This window comes from Hylaeus anthracinus, unplaced genomic scaffold, assembly GCF_026225885.1.
Source record: "Hylaeus anthracinus isolate JK02 unplaced genomic scaffold, UHH_iyHylAnth1.0_haploid 11997, whole genome shotgun sequence".
Lineage (NCBI taxonomy): Eukaryota > Metazoa > Arthropoda > Insecta > Hymenoptera > Colletidae > Hylaeus > Hylaeus anthracinus.
This window is the reverse complement of record NW_026534344.1, coordinates 993938-1013542: the sequence shown is the minus strand read 5'-3', so window position 1 is coordinate 1013542 and position 19605 is coordinate 993938. Positions and strand designations below refer to the sequence as shown.

Below are 19605 nucleotides of genomic sequence, written 5' to 3'. Positions count from 1 at the left end.
CTATTGCATCCTCCTTGGGCACGATTCGTGATAGATAATAGGCAACCGTGGCTCTCCAAAATGCCACGAATCTGATCCTAAGAACGAACGATTCCTTAAGAACGAACTACGTCTTGCTTTAATTTCTAAGACTACCCTTGAGCTTTCTGAAAAGAAAATAATTTTAATCTTATTGTTATGGATTCGTTTAGCCACAGCTTAGTATAACTCGTGACCTCGGTGTCTGCACATTTCTTAAAACGCGCCTGTTTGTGTTTTATCAAAACAATAACACCTGTTGCAACACGTAACTCGTGGTATCACGAACTTTAAAGAGGTACTCTCAGGTGGAATCTAATTGAGATTCAGTTATTCGGTCTATGAAAATTCATGTGTTACGAAAACGCGGCAGAACAAAAGAGGCCTAATCTTAATTAACCAATTTGGCACGCGATTATTTGCACCAGTGTTGCAAATGCGCGACCCCTTCTCGTGGGACGAAACTGCTAACGACCCTCAATTTGATCGAATGCATAGATACCATGCATTCAATTACAAGATTCGTTGGTGGATAAAGTAATCTAAGCTATAATCACTGTACATGTTTTCTACCGATGAAGCGTTCTGATATCTCGGAGCAACGAAACCTATATTTCGTTTCAGATTTATTTTTCGAATGTTACGATTTGTCAGTCATTTCGTGTATTGTATAATTTAATACTGATTTGAGATAATTAAAGATTTCAAGAACCTCTTTTTTTTTCTATGGTTACTATACTTTATTTCTAAAGAAAGGCAAACAAAACTGTCTGTTCTCGCACATGAAGAAATTTTAATATCTTTCTTACTTCCAAAGACAAACAAGAAACATCACCGATTACCAGAGTTTTTTAAAAGACTAATCACCAGACGTCCTATCACCCAATTTTCAACTACTCCAAAACAATTTTTTCCCAGTCCTACACTACGCTGACAAATATAAGAAAGAAAGAGTGATTGACAGTCAGCGTTGGCTGCGTTCCCATCTTCTCGACGGATGGGCTTTGAAATAAATAATTATGCAACGTTGATACGGTTTCGGTATCGAGTCGACCGTTTCGAACGGGAGAAACTTTTTTGAAAGTAACCTCAGATAGCGTACAAAGAGAGATTACCTCGGTGGCAAAGATACCGCGGTTTAATTTTAGCATTTCAGCGAGGAACGCGAACGATTCGCGTAACAAAGGAAACGGAATGCGCGCAGTTACGCGGCACGTGTAGGTGCCAACAGCCAAGGACCCAATTATTTTTTTACTCGTCAGCTAGTTTCTCTCGTTTCTGATAAGAGTAACGAAACGTCTCGTTCGGCCTCCGTAAGTGATTCGAGCCTAAAGGCAAAGCTCGCGTCCTTGCGCTGACTGAACGTTGAACCCCGACAATGACACGAACCAGCATCTTTTCGCCTCGCTGATCGTCGTGAATCATCGCTGTACGGTCATGTGACGTCGACGTCGTATGTCAATGCAAGTTTTATCGCGGTTGATTTAGATATATGCGTATCTAGGTGCTGTTAGAGTAGCGAAAAGTTTCCCGTTAATAGCCTACAGGCGCGTCGATGAGATTGATTGGTGACTCGCGTGGTTTTACAGAAGCTTCAAGTGTTTAATTCTTTTTTTCCTAAGGGGGAAAGATGGATTTATACGTTAATTAAACTCTAATAATTCTCCGATGCTGTCCAAGCTTCGAGGTTTCCGAAAATAGAATTTGTAAGAGGTAAGGCAGTTTGAACAGAAAAAACGATTAACTACATCTAGCTACTTGATCAAAATGCCACAAGGGTCTGTGATATACTCTTCAACAGCAGCACTACACACAAGTACTTCATTGATTGCGTTAAATCGTCTGCTAACAACAATAACAATCTTCCCAGTATCGTTCGCAATAGTAAATAGAAGCGTCACCCGTGATTGACGCGACAGGCAAAGTCAACGGTATCGCCGAAAAAAATTGCACCGTGACGTGGAAACTAACATCGAGCGAAAATTTATAACAACACCACTGAAAACATGTTTTGCCCGTGTCGAAGTTCGCGCGAACGCGTATCTGCACGATAGGCTATTATACTGTTTGCTCGCCGCGATTTAATCGCCAGCGCTTCCGACATGGCTATTATCGTTCCCTTACGTTGACTTTACGTCCACGATTTTTCAATGAGTCGCGCGACCACGGGAGAAACCGCGAGATAAAGTGGAAGACTCGTACGAAAGGAGCTCTGCACGGTTAGCTATTTCGCCAAAACCAGCCGGGCGAACATGTGGGGAAAAGGAAAGCAGAATTTGTTGATCGGTCAAAGGATAAAGACATACTGCGTGAGGAAATGTACGTGTTATGTACACCATAAGGAAATTAATTTGTTCAGAGTAGCGTTATCTACAAACAAAAGAAGAAAGCAGTGCAATAATATCAATTGCATAAGTATGATTCATTAACAATCCACACAAATCTGTACAAGTGTGAACAAATGTTTGGGGGAAACGTCAATCTAGCACAACATTTATATATGCAACAGTCTATTAACATTTAAACAGCTATTAAAATGCTATTAAATTAACTACAGGTCATGTGATCATGAATTCATGATTAGTTGAAAATTATAAAGCCTATCTAAGCTTGAAGACTATCGAGACTTGAACATCAAGTTTCCATGGTTAAATGTTGGAAGTTTCGAATCTTTAGCAAGAGCCAGATTGGAGCTCCCATCGTCAGCGACGAGACGCCACGGAAAATCGTGATCGCGCTAGAACGCGAGAACGGTTTTAACTTATCGAATCTTGCGTCGCATCATCGACCCCGTCGACCCTCAAAACCCGATAATACCGGCAGCTTCCATTCGAACATCATATGCGTTCTCGTATTATCGAACGCTTTATCCGACGGTCTTGTTAACCGTACCATCTTTGTGGATACCCAGATATCTCTATATGTCATTCTGTAATTCTCGAAAGTCCTCTTCCAAAGCCTTGTTTGGAAAACTCTTTACATTCTAAATGTTGTATAAATTATTCCATAACTCTTGACAGCCTCCCTCCCTCTCCAAAGCTTTCTTTGGAAAATCCTTTACATTCTAAATATCATATATATCATTCTGTAACTCTTGAAAACCCATCTTTTAAGCCCTTTTTGAAACATCCTTTATATTCTAGCATATAGATCGCTGATGAAACGTTTCTTTATCCTTGCTAATAAATTAAAATGAAAAGATTAACGTGCTATGTTTTGATAACACTTGATCACGTGTTCTGGTTATGCAATTGATACTTAGATCTGGGAGAGCATTCCTAATTTTCGTCGATGATTCATCCATATACGTGTTATTTTTAAAAACACGCGACTTTCCTATTTTGCCATTCATAAATTAAGAATATTTTATCTGCGATACGGTCAATAGAAGAAGATTCAGACAACCATCGAAAAAATACGGCCAACTAAAATATGACATGACCTCGTCGGAAGATTAGTCGGAAAGTTTTCATAAAATAATCACGCTAATTAGAAGCCGCGAGGCTATCTTCCTCGTAAAACACTAGTGAACCATCCAGTTTCGGTTATCCCTAGTACAAAAAAAGAAAAATTGTATTAATTTTCTTGAACATTGTTGAAATAATATGATGACAATATATGTGTTGTCTAAATAATATAAGATATAATTTAATTGTAAGGTACAGAAGGTTGACCACCACTGTCCCATTAGGTCGATTGATAAAGATACTAATTTCGTCTTCCTGATACTCTAGAGAGGAAAGAAGAAAAAGACAGAAACACAGAAACACAGTGGATTCGTTGAATCCGTGCAGGTCGATCTGAATTATGCATGTATCGCAGAACAAAGATCTGTTCGGAATTCGATGGTGTCTCGTGTATAATGCGAGATCATTATCGCCTCTTATCTGTGATATCGCTCGTACTACGTAGTACTCGTATACCTACGCTCTCGTACCTTCACCGAAACGCGACAATAAACGAAAAAAGACGATATTAAGATGATAATCGCGTCCGACGTAATAGCGCGCGATTACTTACGACGAATGGACACGCTGAGACCTGCTCGAGTATTTCAGAAAAACGAAACGAACACTCGAAACGCTACCATGCAGATATATCTCCATGATCGTTACTCGTATGGCAAATTAAACAAAAGAAAAACAATAAAAGATAAACAAATCTGACAATTTATGCGTAGAAATTATTTGAACAGGAGAAAAGTTGAATATGTCTCAGCCCTAGTTCTAAACCAACACGATTCGTTCTCCCAATGTATCCACTCGTTTGGAAAAGGGATCGTACAACGACGATAACGGGGGCTAGAGAAGAACGGAGGAATGTTATCGTTATCGTCGTTCCATGGCGGGCAAACATCGACCGCCTTACCAAAGAATCGCGAAGGAAAATATGCAATTATACATCATCGTGTATGGGGATAACGTCGCGCGGGTATGGGTGGTGCGATCGGAGGACAGACCAATGGCTGAGCACGGTAAAGTGCCTTACCCCCGTACACGTGACCCCATCGTATGTCCTACGTCATATCACTGACCCCGCGAGCAAAATAATACGCGACGATGATATTCAACCAACGCCTCGGCCCGAAACATCGAGCATGTTTTGCGCTCTAAAGTAGTATCAAAATTGTGACGTGCCCTCGCTTTTCATTATCTTAACGCTATAAATCACGCGATACATAGACCGTGGAGTACGCCTCCACGTGGAACGATATGTCAACTACGCTTGAGATCAGAAACGAAAACTACCAAGGAATAGTTTACCTTTTTTTCCTACTGAAACCTTCGTATCTTTTCTTGATACGAGTAATCGACCAACAATAATAGGCCGTTTGTGTGTCTTGTTAGCTCACTGTGAAACGAATCGTCATTGCAACGAACACATATCGGCGTGTTGGTAGAGTTAGGTTACGATCGGGACACGTTTCACCGATACACGAATAATAGACGAAGGCACGCATAGACTCGCATCGTGTACGTTTATAGTTTCACGTACGGAGATATTGAATGTGATACGCTATTATCGATAAGTTGACAATATTTACTTTGCCCTATATCTGCTGCTGTCCACACAACTTCCCTGATTCAAAGCGTAGTTTCGTTTTCGAATGATGCTGCACGGCGGACATATTGGTACCTCGAGCGCCATCGTGCAATGATTCCTGCAAGTCGACGGTGACGAAGCCCTCTACGTGCTGATGAAAGGTTGGTAAAAGAAAACATTTGTTTGGCTTCTAGGATTTCTTCGAATTCCTGTCGAGGCAACGAGGCAAAAACAATATGATGATTGACACGTTTCACGAGGCAAAGTTACGAGTCAACAACTCGTACATTTCTATGAAATTTTATTTTCCACTTGCAACTTGTCGAGTTATCGATTGAAACTGAAATATGATTGCAGCGCTAGTAACGGAAAGAATCGGAACTAAGTGTGCTGAAAGTCCCTTTGTACCATACATTTACGCGGGAAATGAAATAAATGGATTCTGAAGTCGATAGAATAAATGATACGCGGCCTACCCTGTATATTCTACGATCAAGCTACTCGTATAATGAACTATAAAAATAATACATAACTTATATAATTTATACTTACATGTTAAATGATACATCGAGTACTCCAGTCCCAACGCGTGGGATTTATGTATTTACCCAGTTTAGAATAAATGGAATAGTTTCGAAACACTAATGAATTTCTACAATTAAATAGGAGACACTGCGGGACGCCAATATTCGAATCGACCTGATAAAAGAAAATGGCTACGATTTGTACTCTAGTGGCAAGTTTAGGAAACGTTACACCAAATGCGCCCACTATCGAGATCTTGCTGAATTAACAAGATGACAAGCATTCGACAGTAGACTACCACAAAAATGGCGCTCGCTGAAGTTTGCGGTCTCAATTCATTTGTTGATTTTAATGCAACACGCGAGAAGAATTATTTTTCGCAGGAAATTCAAGCTTACAGCAGGAATTTCATTAACAATGCACAGCTGGCTGTACCACCCTACGTAAACGTTAGTAAATTATTTAAGACAAATTTTTTGCTTGTTCGTACCATTCTACATTTAAATTTGCTACATCATACTCTTTTAAATGTTTTTGATTTAGCCAGCAGAAAACTTGGCTCGCCTCACAGAAGGAACAGATGAAACTGGAAAACATATCAAGATTAAATTTGATCATGGAACTACCACATTGGGTTTTCAATACAAAGGCGGTATTGTTCTTGCTGTTGATTCACGTGCAACAGGAGGCCAATTTATTGGTATATTTTAAATATTTACGTGAGCCCAACAAATCACAGAAAAATCTATACAATCTTTTTTATAGGTTCTTCCACTATGAAGAAGATTGTCGAAATTAATGACTATCTTCTTGGAACTTTGGCTGGCGGTGCTGCAGACTGTGTCTACTGGGACAGAGTATTGGCAAAAGAATGTCGCATGTATGAATTGAGAAACAGAGAACGCATTTCTATTGCAGCTGCTAGCAAACTTTTGTCTAATATGATATATAATTACAAAGGAATGGGATTGAGCATTGGTGAGTTTATACTTTGTAAAGTAACCAATACTTCTCTCTCTTTTTAATAAAGATAGTCAATAAAATATTGATTAACAGGTATGATGCTTGCTGGATGGGACAAAAGAGGACCTAGTTTGTATTATGTGGATTCAGAAGGTACTCGTACACCAGGGAAAGTTTTTAGCGTAGGATCAGGATCAATCTATGCATTTGGTGCTCTAGATTCTGGTTATAATTGGGATTTATCTGATGAAGAAGCTTATGAACTGGGCAGACGATCCATTTACCATGCCACCCACAGAGATGCTTACTCTGGTGGTATTATAAGAGGTGTGTAATGATACAAACAAAAAAATATCGGCAGTATGCATTTAAAATACTAATATATTTCTCCTTTACAGTTTATCATATGAAATCAACAGGCTGGGTACATATTTCTGATGAAGATTGTAAAGACCTTCATTATAAGTATGAAGAACAGAAGCAAAAAGATGTCAACTAATAGGAATTAAATATCATTGTACTCTGTCAAATGTTTCCTTTAATAAAATCGATTTCTATAAACAAAATTGTTTGATATATTATACAAAAAACCATTCATGTATTTTCTGCATTAATATTCTTTTCTCAGAAATACTTTTTCATAGCTAGGGAAACTTGAAAATAATTATTTACTAGGCATATTAATTTAACACTCGTTTGATAATTATTTCATTTATAATATAAATACTTCACGGACATGAACGGTTTTCGAATTGTTTATGAAAAGAAATGATTTTTCTATCTAGAAGAGAAATAAATTAAATTTTGATTAGTCATATTGCACGTGAAATAAAATTTGTCCGAAAGTGAAACCGAGTTGTGTGACGCCAAGAAATAAGAAAATTAAGATATTACGTTTATAACTACTTTATATAGAAAGCAATATATACGTAAGTAATACGTGCTATGTATGCAAATGCATGTATATACATATGTACACAAGTGGATGAACGCGAACGAAAAGTCGTAGAACGTTGTTGTTTTCTTTCTTACGCGTTCAGTGTTTACTGATCCTTCGACTTTTCACGTTCCTTTGACATTCAATAATGCTTGTACGACAGTCATTGCAAATCAAGAAATTTCTAAATGTTAACTCAAATTATTTATTAAAAAGGAACACGCGACAGACAACGAAATCCAAAGATGAATATAACCTAGAAACTGTTTTTTCACCTCATAGAGAGAAAAAGCCGGAAAAAGAACAATTTCTGAAGAGTTTAATCTTAGGAAAGTTTGATCAAAGTATTCTCAGTTATCCTGAAACGCAACCTTTTTATAGATATAAAGAATTTTTTAACTGGTTGAAGCCAATTGAAGATTATATTTCAAGTTGTACTGACCCAAATAAAAAGTTGGATAAAGAAAACCTTCTGGGATACCTCAGGGATCTCGAGGTATTTCGAGCTTACGTTGACGAAGAAAACGGTGGTTTAAATCTGTTGGAAACAGAATCGTTAAAACTTATAGAAACACTTAGTACGATACCATGGTTGGGTACCTATATAGTAAAAAATCACATCATACCCATACAAATAATTTCAAAGTATGGCTCAGTCAGCCAGAAACTTGAATATTTACCAAAAATTATGAGTGGTGAAATTATTCCTACAGTATGTATTAAAGAAGATAATAATATGACAAATATTAATAATATGAAATGTGAAGCTGTGCCAACCAAAGAAAATTCTTGGTCATTAAGTGGTAAAAAATCATTTGTTGTTAATGGAACGAATGCCAATCTTTTCTTCGTCTTTGCACATAGTCTAACAGGAAATATTTATAGCCGAGAATCAATATCTCTGTTTCTGGTTGAAAAAAAATTTGGAGGTGTAACTTGTACTGAAGTATATGAAACAATTGGACGTCATGATATACCCACATGTACAATAGCATTTGAAAATACATTGATACCTAATAAAAATGTAATTGGTGAACCCGGCAAAGCACTTGACCTGATGTTAGACTTGTTAACACCTGGAAGACAAAATATATCTGCGCAGGCTATTAGTATTTTACGAAATTTCATAAACAAATTAACAACAGATGTCACAGAACTAGAGCACTTTGATAGAAATTACCATGAGTTTGGTGCTGTAAGAAAAGTAATATCTGATTCAATCTTTTCTTTGTATACTATGGAAAGTATGGCATATCTCACAAGTGGATTAGCAGATGCATATGAAAATGCAGATGTTCAACTTGAAAGAATCATTACTGAAACATATTGTGCAAATCAATGTTTGAAAAGCATTCAATTAGGATTACAATTGGTGGGTGCACAGAGTTACCTAAACAACAGTTTTTATATACAATCATTTCATGATGCCTTAGCTTTAACAACAATGGATTCAAACAATGTGGATGCAAGTGTATATGTAGCTACAAGTCTCTTCAAACATTTGGGACAATTTGTGCATAACCATATATATAAAAAGCGAAATGCTACTAAATTCCCTATTTTTGCTATTATATCAGATTTCTTAAACTTATCTGCATCTAAGATAGAAATTAAAGCCAATGTTCATCCATCATTGAAATTAGCTGGTTATTTTCTTGAAGAAGCTATTAAATCATTTAATCAAGTTACTCGAACACTACTTGAGCACCATGGAGCAGATATTGTAAAGCACCAAATAGAACTCATCAGAGTCACTGAAATGTTGACAGAGATATATGCAGGAATTGCTAATTTATCACGTTCATCAAGATCATATAATATCGGTCTTCGAAATGGAGATATTGAAAAAAGTATGACAGTGTGTTTGTCATATGGTTTGATAAAAAATATGACTACTATTAAAAAAGAAATTGAAGAAGGAGAATCATTGAATGCAGATTACGTTCGTGTAAATATGAGTGATACGGCATACCAACAACGTCAATATCCGTTGGAACATCCTTTAAGTAGGACTCTTTAAATGATTAACCAATACAATGCAGAGATTTCATTGCATTTTAATTTTACATTACTATTTATAAATCAGCTTTCATAGTTGAAACATACATACACATATATATATACATAAACGAATTTTGTTGATATAATGCTGTATAAATAAATACAATAAATTATAGAATAAGTAAACATATTTCCATTAAAGTTTCTGTATTTATGTATGAATAGCAATGTACAGTTTTTCTTAAACTACATAAAAATAAAATAACTTTCACAACTGTCCTAGTATAATCTTTAAAAAGGTATATGGAATGAATTTGCACCTGGAATTAAAACTTTATTTTTATGCATCATTCATTATCAGGAATTCTAATGTATATGCAGAAGGATGGACGGTATTTTGCAACCAAAACGATGTAACTACAATTTCTCTAATATCGAAAGTTTAAAATTCTATTAAATTTATTTCAATTGTACTATCACTATAACCTCTCTGCTTGAACAATAACGTGCTCTTCCCTGTATAAATCTGTCGCGGACCAACAACTTCTGGCACAAGTATAAACTAAAACAGTACCAAATTCAATTTGGAAATTCTTTTCAGTTCGTGGTTGAAGTATTAATTTCGAAATTAATGTAGGTAAAATTTGAAGTTCGAATGTCATTTCACTGCCGCAATGTCGACATCTTCCGACACATCCACTAATAGGATACAATAATAATGGCATAGAATTGTCTCGTGAATATCTGAAATATAAAATGAACTATAAATTTAAAAATATTGCAATAATATACATGACATGTAAAATGATTCCTTACCGCAAAAGCTGACCAGGATTCTTTTGTATTTGAGAAACAAAGTTGTGAAACATTTCATCTCCATGCATAGGAATGCTCTTTTCATATTTCTCTGTAGCTGTTTCTGTAGTCTTGCTTTCGTCCAAGTCTGCTACAGATTTTGTAGATAAATCTGGATTCCTGTATTGGTATTCAAGGAGTAAATCACAAACATGTTGTGGTACATCTGTACCACGATCTTCTTCTTCCACAGAAAGGAATATTTCAACAAATGAAAATTTGGTTTCTGTATTTGATTCCAATTGAATAGGAAAGGGAGTTACATCATGCAACAAACTAATTAAATCACATTGAGGCTGTGTTGGAGTATCGATGCAGACAACTTCACTTTCTTCTCCATCAATTTCAGCGGATGCCTGAGGTGAATCTAATCTACCTACAGCACCTATTCCAACTGGAGATTCTACACTTGCTGGACTAAAATAGATTACATTTAAACAGTGACTGCATACATTTCTGAGTGAATTAAAAAAACAACAGGCACCTACCTATTTGCATTAGGATCATCAACATGTAGTACAGATAATTCTTCCCTGATATTTTCATCTATTTCTCTTCTCAGGGAAAAATTCAATTTTATAGCATTGTTGCTCAATAAATTATTCCCATTTTTTTCAGAATTGTCATTTAAATTATCACCCCAATCATCAGCATCCGATAACCATGACGTTGTTGATGGCACATTTACACTGCTACTGTCTAAAGCATTTGTTTTACATTCGTCTTCTAACACTTGCACCCTTATACAAGTCCAACTTTCATTTTGATTCCAGCAGTTTGGATTTATACATGCGAAAATATAAAGCGTTCGATGATACTTAGAATTATCTAATGGAACATACAGCTGAAGTGCCAGGAGCTGATGTAATCCACATAATCTACATTGCGGTAACGACAATGTAGTTTTCTCGTGACAGTTCTACGAACAATAATGATATACTTAATTAGGTCTACGCTATAGTAGACCTAATAGTTATAACGTTACAAATGTGAAATACTTGGCATGATTAAGTTAAAAAGTGATGTATCATTTTTTGAAGAATTTAGTTACAATTTCAAATTTGCCACGCGTTCGATTTGATTGGCTTTAAATGTAAAACAACCACTTACTGGAAATCCGCCGATCTTATTTGTCATAAAATTGATACTGGACCGGTGCTTATCAGTAACGTATTCATCTTCGTATCCCAAGTATACTTTCGTCCGATTATCACAAGCCATTAAGTCTGATTAAAACTATATTTCTTCATTGGAAGACTTCGTAGTAGGACAAAGAATACTTCAATTCTCAATACAACGTTGTATTCAGCGGTGGACAGCTGACAAGCATCAGTATCACAGTTCACGCGTGCGCTTTTAATAGTATCCTGTTCCATTATCGATTTTGGAATGCTTCATGTATAAGCAAATATTACGTAAAAAAAATCATCTTTTGTCCTTATAATTTACTCGTAATGCGTACAATACAGGCTACATTATGAAATTTTCTGATTGAATGAAAAACGAATCTGATTATTCGTTTCCATCTTTCGTGAATTATACGAATATTCCTAATTCGTAATTTGGAGTCCACACTTCCGTAGTGGATGCCTTCGCAAAGGCCGCCGCTCAGTAAGCCGCTCTGTGAGCAGGTTTTAATTTTAGTGGCGCCATCGGTGGGCAAACGGCCAAATTTGTAGTAAAAACTAGTTCCCACTGTTGCTGCTTGATGACGCTACTAACTAAAGGGTTTATTACCTATTGCTGCATTAAATAACTATTTATAAAAATGATAGATTTGACCTAAAAACTAATATATTGTAGCGTTATGAATCAAAGAATCGTATTAACTATGAATTTACGAAAAATAAAGAATAATTGAGCAAAAGCATTGGTGGCGTTGTCTTACAGGGGCGGTGGGAACTATTTTCTACTACAAACTTGGGCGTTTTGCCACCGATGGCGCTACTTATTCTAAACTCGCTATAGAGTGGCTTAGCGAACGGTGACCTTTCTGGATACACCCATTCCATCCAATAACAGCTCTCGTTTCTCAACTAGAGAATCCCTAAAATAGTTTCTAATACAAGGGTCTAGACAGATTCGAATTGTTACTACAAAAAGTTTTCTAGCTTTGATTTATAATAATAATCACAGCGTTGTAGTAAAAGAGTCCCTAAATGAGAATATATAAAGGTATCAAACAAAGTAATAGAAATAAAAATACATGTACCGACCCACGATAAGTCGATCTACGATACATTTCTAACTAGTGACAATGGGCCAATGCGATTCCGTAGCAGTCACGTGGTTTTATTTACTCAAACTTCTCTGCGCTGGATAAACTATAGATGTCCATATAGTACCACAATAACTATAAAAAAGATTAACAAACACATTTCGTCGTATGTCTGTACATCGTTCGTTCTCTTTGCCTACCTTTCTAAAGATCGCGACAATCAATTTAAATCGAACAACGAATTCAGGGTTTCGAACTATTGGCTGGGTTGTCCAATTTTAGTTTGTGACGTCATGCGCAAAACAGTTCATTCTTTATCCCCTCCGTATATCTATCCAGCTGTCTGTGGTTTGGCAGTCCGGTGAACGAATTTCACAGGGTGATCGTTACGTAGGGTTTATGCTGGTGGCCTTTTCCACGAGCGACGGTGAAAATTCAAGGTGTCAAAATATCGATAGACGATCGAGTGCCAATCGAAAACCTGTTGGGCAGAACTAATTTTGAACAACCTATAACGGTATTGTACAGATAGGGTGGCCTTCGGACTGACAAAAGGCAAAGACGTACGCAGCAGAAACAACTGGCGTTCTCGTATATGTGACGAGGTCGTCGAAGCTAACCGTTGTGTCGGAGCTGTGATTACTTTTATTGAAGTATAGCATTAACGTAAGGTGTGGACGACATCGTAAACGTTCTAGAACTATCCGTATCAACGATTTGGGAGCGACAAGCCCATTCGTGAGGGATGTCTACCCCCGCAAGAAGGAGACTAATGAGAGATTTTAAGAGGTATCGTGCATCTTAAGATTCTTATGTCATGACTTTTGCGTATCGTGTACCGCCATTATAAATGGTATTTTGTATTCACAATTTCGCTCGCTTGTAACCTTTCTACGCGGCCAGAACCGTTTAACGGGACGAGAATCGTATAGGAAGGTTTATACGATGCTCGAACGTCATTGTGACCCGTCTCATGAAGAAGTTATTATTAGGAATCTGTAATCGTTTACTGCGTTTCATTTGTATTCCCATCCAAACCTTTCGATGGTTCGTTGACGAATTCGCGAGGCATTTTTCGTCGCGATTTCGGAAATGTTGAGGAAATCGCGGACGGATTGTGATCGAGAATCGTTTTGTTTATATTATGACTTCTCCCTATTGATTCTCATAAATATTAGATTGACCTGTAGTAACCTCTCTTCAGTTGAATAAGTACTCGTTTTAGAAAAACAGTATGCATTGCTGGTGTGTTTACTTTTATTTTTTTTCCAAGTAAATTGTTGTATATATAATCAATACAAAAAAAAAACAATGATATCTAGCTGAACTAATACCATTTAATATTGTTAATTATCAAGTAATTTATCGTATAGTCGTATTTATATGTAATTCTTATTACTTTTTGCTTTGGTTGCTTTGTCTTGTAGTATATATAACGAGTGATAAGATGCATAAAAACATTCAGACTTGCTGTTGATGTATGTATAGAACATCATTAAAACATGTTTTATATCAAAAGACATTGATGTGACATTGAGATTCGTAAGAAAGCTAAATATATATTTACACAAAGCAATCTCTTTGATAAATCAAAAGATTTTATGAAAGTTGTTTAGAAAATATTCCATATTACAAATTGTATCCATCAAACACATTCGTATGTTTTGATGGTTCATAATGAAAATTTTTTGTGAATAGATTACAGGAAGACCCACCCACTGGAGTATCAGGAGCACCAACAGACAATAATATTTTGATATGGAATGCAGTTATATTCGGGTAAGATAAAACAAATGTAATAATTACTTACAATTACTTTCACTTGAATATTTTTTTACATTAAAGCCAAAATCAATTATTCTTTTAGACCACATGACACTCCATTCGAAGATGGTACCTTCAAACTTACAATAGAATTTACAGAAGAATATCCAAATAAACCACCTACAGTGAGATTTGTTAGTAAGATGTTTCACCCTAATGTGTATGCTGATGGAGGCATTTGTCTTGACATACTACAGAATCGTTGGAGCCCTACTTACGATGTCTCTGCTATTCTAACATCCATACAGGTACACCAAATGCTCATTAATCCACTTTACTTTATAGTTCAATGTGTTAAAAGTACTTGTTTATCCAAATTTTTATTTGTTTGTTTTTTATTTTGATTGTTTTTATGTAAAGTCCTCATTTTTGCATGTATTTCATAATTACATATTACGCATTGAATTTCTTACAAACTGATGATTCATTCAGTTTGTAACAGTAAGTATAAGGGAATATATGATCGGTATCTCTTTAAAAAATTAATTTAAAATATACTAATAATAAATAAGACACGATTACAATTTTTTCTTGTATTATTTTTAATCCTGTAATACAATATTATTTTCTCGTATAAAAACTGCAAATATGTTTTGCATGGCAGTTACTTAATCTAAAATAAAAAAATAACTAATCAAATGTATACATTATTATGCACATCATTGAAATAGAGTATGCTTAATTATTTTGTTGTTTTACGGGGAATTCTTTGTTTTCTCGTGTTTCTTGTAAAAACCATAAAAATTCATAAGTTTTTGTCTTAACAGCGGTTGCAATTCAGCAAAGTCTAGTTCATTAAATCCAAAATTATTTGCATATATAATGTTAGTGTACAATTGTGCTTGTAATTTGTTTACCTGATCACAAATGTATTTCTAATCACCAATACCAAGTAAAAAATATCATCTACTTACAATTACGGCCATGCATCATAAGAAAAAGTAATTGAAAACATTGTGTAATGAGTACGACTTATGTGGTTGCAGTCGCTGTTAAGTGACCCGAACCCGAATTCACCTGCCAACTCTATGGCAGCACAACTGTACAAAGAGAACCGACGCGAGTACGAGAAGCGAGTGAAGGCTTGCGTGGAGCAGAGTTTTGTGGATTAGTCGCAGGCGTTTTCACGGTGCTGTCGCAGCATCAATCAGCCACCTACAGCCATCAGATACAGTGGAGAACGTGCAGCCTTACCAAGGAGCTAACGCTAAACATTAGCATGTTTCTTCCTAAAGCTCTATTGAACTACCACGATGTGCAACATTAGACCGAATTTTTACAATGTTGAATAATAAATTATTATAAAATTGTGTATTTATTTATTTCGATATTCGATAACACGAAATTAGTAATATTAAACATTAGAGGATAATTAATACTTGGCGCTTTTGTTCCTGTGCTATGAAGCATTGCTTTTTCCAAGCACAGAATTATATTTCAATTAAAATTTTAGTACTTCATATAGTACGTAAATTCACTTATACATATTACATATATACATATATGCATATATAAATAAATATATATATATATGTATGTATATATACATACACATAATAAATGCATAATTTCACTTTATAGTTTAATGGTTTTCTTTAACCTTTTATGATATTTACAGTTAGAAGAAGCCTATGTTATATCACAGCGATATTTGTATGTTGTAGGTACTTAAATTTTATAAAATATTTGTTGCAGTCCCTTTTGGATGAACCAAATCCAAACTCTCCAGCCAATTCTTTAGCGGCACAATTATATCAAGAAAATAAACGAGAATATGAGAAGAGAGTAGCTACTGTTGTTGAACAGTCTTGGTTGAACTTTCAAGAAAGTTACACAGAAGATCCCCGCTGACATTAAGTATGATTCATTCAATAATTTCATACGATTCCTTTGGGTACAGTTTCCGGTATCGTTTCTATAAATTTGGCGTGAAATACTTTCTCCCGTGCCGTAAAAGCTATACATCAAATCCTCCATTGTTCTACAAAAAATCACTTCTATACTAACTAGCCATTGATGCTAATTTAATTACTTATAAATAAAAAAGATTTATTTTCTTTCGAATGTGTTTCAGATACGTAAAAATGTAGAGCACTGGAGTGATGCGAAATCGCACTGTGAACTTACATATGTGATCATTACCTATAAGTATATGTAAAATGTGTATGATTTTGCTCATTATAATTAGAATTTAGGCGCATACACAGCAAAATTCAAAAAATAAAAAAATATACGTATAAATTCCTCTTTGCAACATTAATTTACATTATAACTAACAGCTGTATTTAAATGTAAGAGGGCCTTTACGAAATAATTTTTAAACCGTTAAAAACTCAAATATTAACGAAACACCGCCTACTTATAATTCTACGAAAACAGATCGAAAAATAGTTTGCTTTTTCTTGAACACAGAAGGTAAATACGTCAGTGTATAAATAATATAATACATACAATTAAATACAGTAATTAACTTTGTGAAAGGATAACTATTAAATATTTGTAACTTGCTAATAAAGCTGAAACCACAGTAGTAACAGTATATACTAATTAGTATCCTTTCATTATAGCTTGTTAACCTATCAGAAAGGAAGGATAAAAAGAGTAAAAATGATTACCGTAATAAAAATCAGTAAGTGTAATGGAAACGTTAAATTTATTTTTTATAAACATGTTTCATAAAAAAAAGTTTGTATAATTATGCAAGAGACAAATTGATTTTATAAAACAATTTGTTTTGCTACTTATGTTCATACTCAATTACGAAAAATGATAGCTTGTTAAACGTGTACATTACATACTAAGCAGAATTTGTATTTTAAAAATACATTATTTTTATATACAACAAATATTTTCATTCTAACAGAAAAGGTACATAAAACGAAATTGGACATACGAGTGTTGTTTAGAGATTCAATCATTTTCTTTTGTACATGTATATGTTATATCAAATACATGATAATCACTGGTAGTAATCTGTAACAATATTTCCTATACAACTATACATTTTATAAATAATACAATCAAATTTTACCAATGTTACTTAACATATATGATGATAATTATGCAATAAAATCATATAAAGAAATTATTAAACTAATTTATTTATAACAATTTATATTACAAAAAAATTACTTCCATTTTTTGTTTAATACTGCTATGCTATTTAAATTGTGACAGGCATATATTCATGATACATTATTGCTCAAAATATATAGACCAGCATTTTTTTTTTTTAAGTAACAAATAGAAAACAAATTTTGAAACATACATCAGCAAGATAACCTATTTCATAGTTACCATTTAATATTTTCTTGTCACAATATTTACAGTAGTGAATATTATACAAATATAATTTATCTTAAATTATAGTTGATTAGATGATAGTTCACACGCATATCTATACAATAACACATTTAACAATGAATCAATTTCATTCAGTGTTTCATGAAACTTCTATTAAATTTTTCATTGGTTGTCACAAGTCAAACAGTGTATTTAATGGAATCTTAAAAATTTTACTTAAATGTACAAAGTACGTTTTAAAAGATTTCTTTCGTTTTAATTAAGTCTTCCAAAGTTTAAATTTCTCACCAACTTCTCCTGCTACGATTTCTCTTCTTTCTCCTTATTATACCTTTCTAATTCTTTTAAAAATTGTGCTTTGGGCTTCATAACATTTGGTCGATCTCCTCTACATTTTGGACAGAACCATTTACCTTTTGGCTTAGTACTTAAGGAAACACACGAAAAATGGAACCACTCTATAGGACATAGATCATTATCACACAATATCATCTCCCCATATGATATTTGGTCGCACAGACAATACGTTGGTTCATCAGGATCTATCGCAAGATCATCTTCTGGGGGTGGTGGAGTGTCTTCACGATGTTGATTTTGCTGATTACCTTGTTTAGCCTTTCTTTTCTTCTTCTTACCAGTAGTAGTAGTACTTGTTTTCTTTTGATTCCCATTGCTTGTATTAGACAGAGAGTTAGAACGTGTCTCTGTCATCACAATCATGTCTAATGCATTAGAGGACTCAACTAATGTCTCTGTTCTTGTCCTCCTAGCTCTTTTGGTTTGTCTTTCAGAATTATTTGTATTGCCAGAAGTGTTTGAATTAATATTTGCATTTGTTTCACGAGTGGATTCGCTACTCTCTTGTTCTTTTCCAAAATCTGTAAGGAGTTCAAACATAGAGAAAATATTATAATGTTTTAAACACCCATAAAATTAATACAAACAAAGGAACATACCAAGATTACGATAATCCAAGTCCAATTGCCTGGATTTGTTTTCTATGAGATCTTGAACTTGCTGAACAATTTGCAATTTTTCATCACCTATTTCTTGGGCAGCAATCAATGCTTGTTGAACTCTTAAAAGTGCTCTTCTTCTAACTGTCATGTCTGTGTCATTTCTCAATGCTTCTTGTTGTTGATCCACCTCACGTAGGTATGCTATATGGAATTAAGAAAGTAAAGGTAATTTGTAAGTTCCCATAAGCAATATAAATCATACATATCAGTATTAAGTTACTCAATAACAGCATAACACTTTAAAACATAAAATCTGTTTCCAATTTATATTCGCTGTTTATTCCAACAATGTATAGAAATTTATTTTAATGTTTCGTAACGTTAATTACTTTGACAAGTGGCATCAAGTTCTCGGAGCCGGGAAACGTGTCTTTGTAAGTCGTTTGGTAAATTTTCCACACAGTCCAAATAATTCTCGATGTACGTTGCGGAATATAGAGCTTCGACTACAGCTTGGTTTAACATATTCACTCTTTTTACGAATTTCCTTCAACGGTTAAAAAATATGAAAACAGTCCGATCGCTGATAAAATCTTCGAAGATGCCGTGACAACTTTTCTAACGTTTAGCAGCATTTATACAGATATGTTTATCAATTAATTGACAACCATACCAATCTGGTTCAATCGAATCGTAACAAACGCAAGTAAACTGTTGTGAGACTTTTTTTGGATACTCCATTTGTATTTGTCATGAGAATCAAACATGGCTGCTGGACCCATGAGTGAGTTCAGCCAACTTCTTTTCGAAGAGAAATATATATAAGCATATTATAAATTTCAGTTATTGAATTCCAAAAATGTTTTATGTACGATTTCAATAAAATATCATAACATACGTTTGTCATAAATTCAAATTGTAGTTTTGTACTGAGTATTTACAACAGAAATGCAATATAA

At 34.7% G+C, this 19605-nt stretch overlaps 6 protein-coding genes across 9 annotated transcripts in view; 3 read left to right on the top strand and 3 right to left on the bottom strand.

Annotated features, from left to right (window-relative positions):
- Positions 1–19605, bottom strand: part of LOC128889803 (venom serine protease Bi-VSP-like) — a 122948-nt gene that overhangs the window by 81486 nt on the left and 21857 nt on the right. The window lies entirely within an intron of this gene.
- Positions 5848–7115, top strand: LOC128889811 (proteasome subunit beta type-5). Its single transcript, XM_054147808.1, has 5 exons — positions 5848–6035; positions 6130–6286; positions 6352–6564; positions 6643–6876; positions 6948–7115. The coding sequence occupies exons 1-5, from the start codon at positions 5892–5894 to the stop codon at positions 7046–7048; spliced, it is 849 nt and encodes a 282-aa protein (XP_054003783.1). The 5' UTR covers positions 5848–5891; the 3' UTR covers positions 7049–7115.
- LOC128889791 (complex I assembly factor ACAD9, mitochondrial-like) lies at positions 7378–9764 on the top strand. Its single transcript, XM_054147770.1, has one exon. The coding sequence runs from the start codon at positions 7635–7637 to the stop codon at positions 9504–9506; it is 1872 nt and encodes a 623-aa protein (XP_054003745.1). The 5' UTR covers positions 7378–7634; the 3' UTR covers positions 9507–9764.
- On the bottom strand, positions 9678–11727 carry LOC128889798 (programmed cell death protein 2-like). Its single transcript, XM_054147787.1, has 4 exons — positions 11453–11727; positions 10831–11261; positions 10304–10759; positions 9678–10231 (listed from the first exon to the last, which is right to left on the bottom strand). The coding sequence occupies exons 1-4, from the start codon at positions 11561–11563 to the stop codon at positions 9967–9969; spliced, it is 1263 nt and encodes a 420-aa protein (XP_054003762.1). The 5' UTR covers positions 11564–11727; the 3' UTR covers positions 9678–9966.
- LOC128889816 (ubiquitin-conjugating enzyme E2-17 kDa) lies at positions 12773–16914 on the top strand. 4 transcript variants are annotated; one of them, XM_054147818.1, is made up of 5 exons: positions 12773–13000; positions 13089–13349; positions 14259–14339; positions 14428–14632; positions 16080–16914. In XM_054147818.1, exons 2-5 carry the CDS (start codon positions 13306–13308, stop codon positions 16233–16235), a joined length of 486 nt encoding a protein of 161 aa, XP_054003793.1. In that variant the 5' UTR covers positions 12773–13000; positions 13089–13305; the 3' UTR covers positions 16236–16914. The 4 variants fall into 4 exon arrangements, with proteins under 4 accessions (XP_054003793.1, XP_054003792.1, XP_054003791.1 ...); XM_054147817.1 differs by having other exon boundaries at positions 12773–13349; positions 16080–16241; positions 16459–16914; XM_054147816.1 differs by having other exon boundaries at positions 12773–13349.
- Positions 17015–19486, bottom strand: LOC128889809 (inhibitor of growth protein 1). The gene is made up of 3 exons (XM_054147804.1): positions 19036–19486; positions 18644–18847; positions 17015–18565 (listed from the first exon to the last, which is right to left on the bottom strand). The coding sequence occupies exons 1-3, from the start codon at positions 19169–19171 to the stop codon at positions 17988–17990; spliced, it is 918 nt and encodes a 305-aa protein (XP_054003779.1). The 5' UTR covers positions 19172–19486; the 3' UTR covers positions 17015–17987.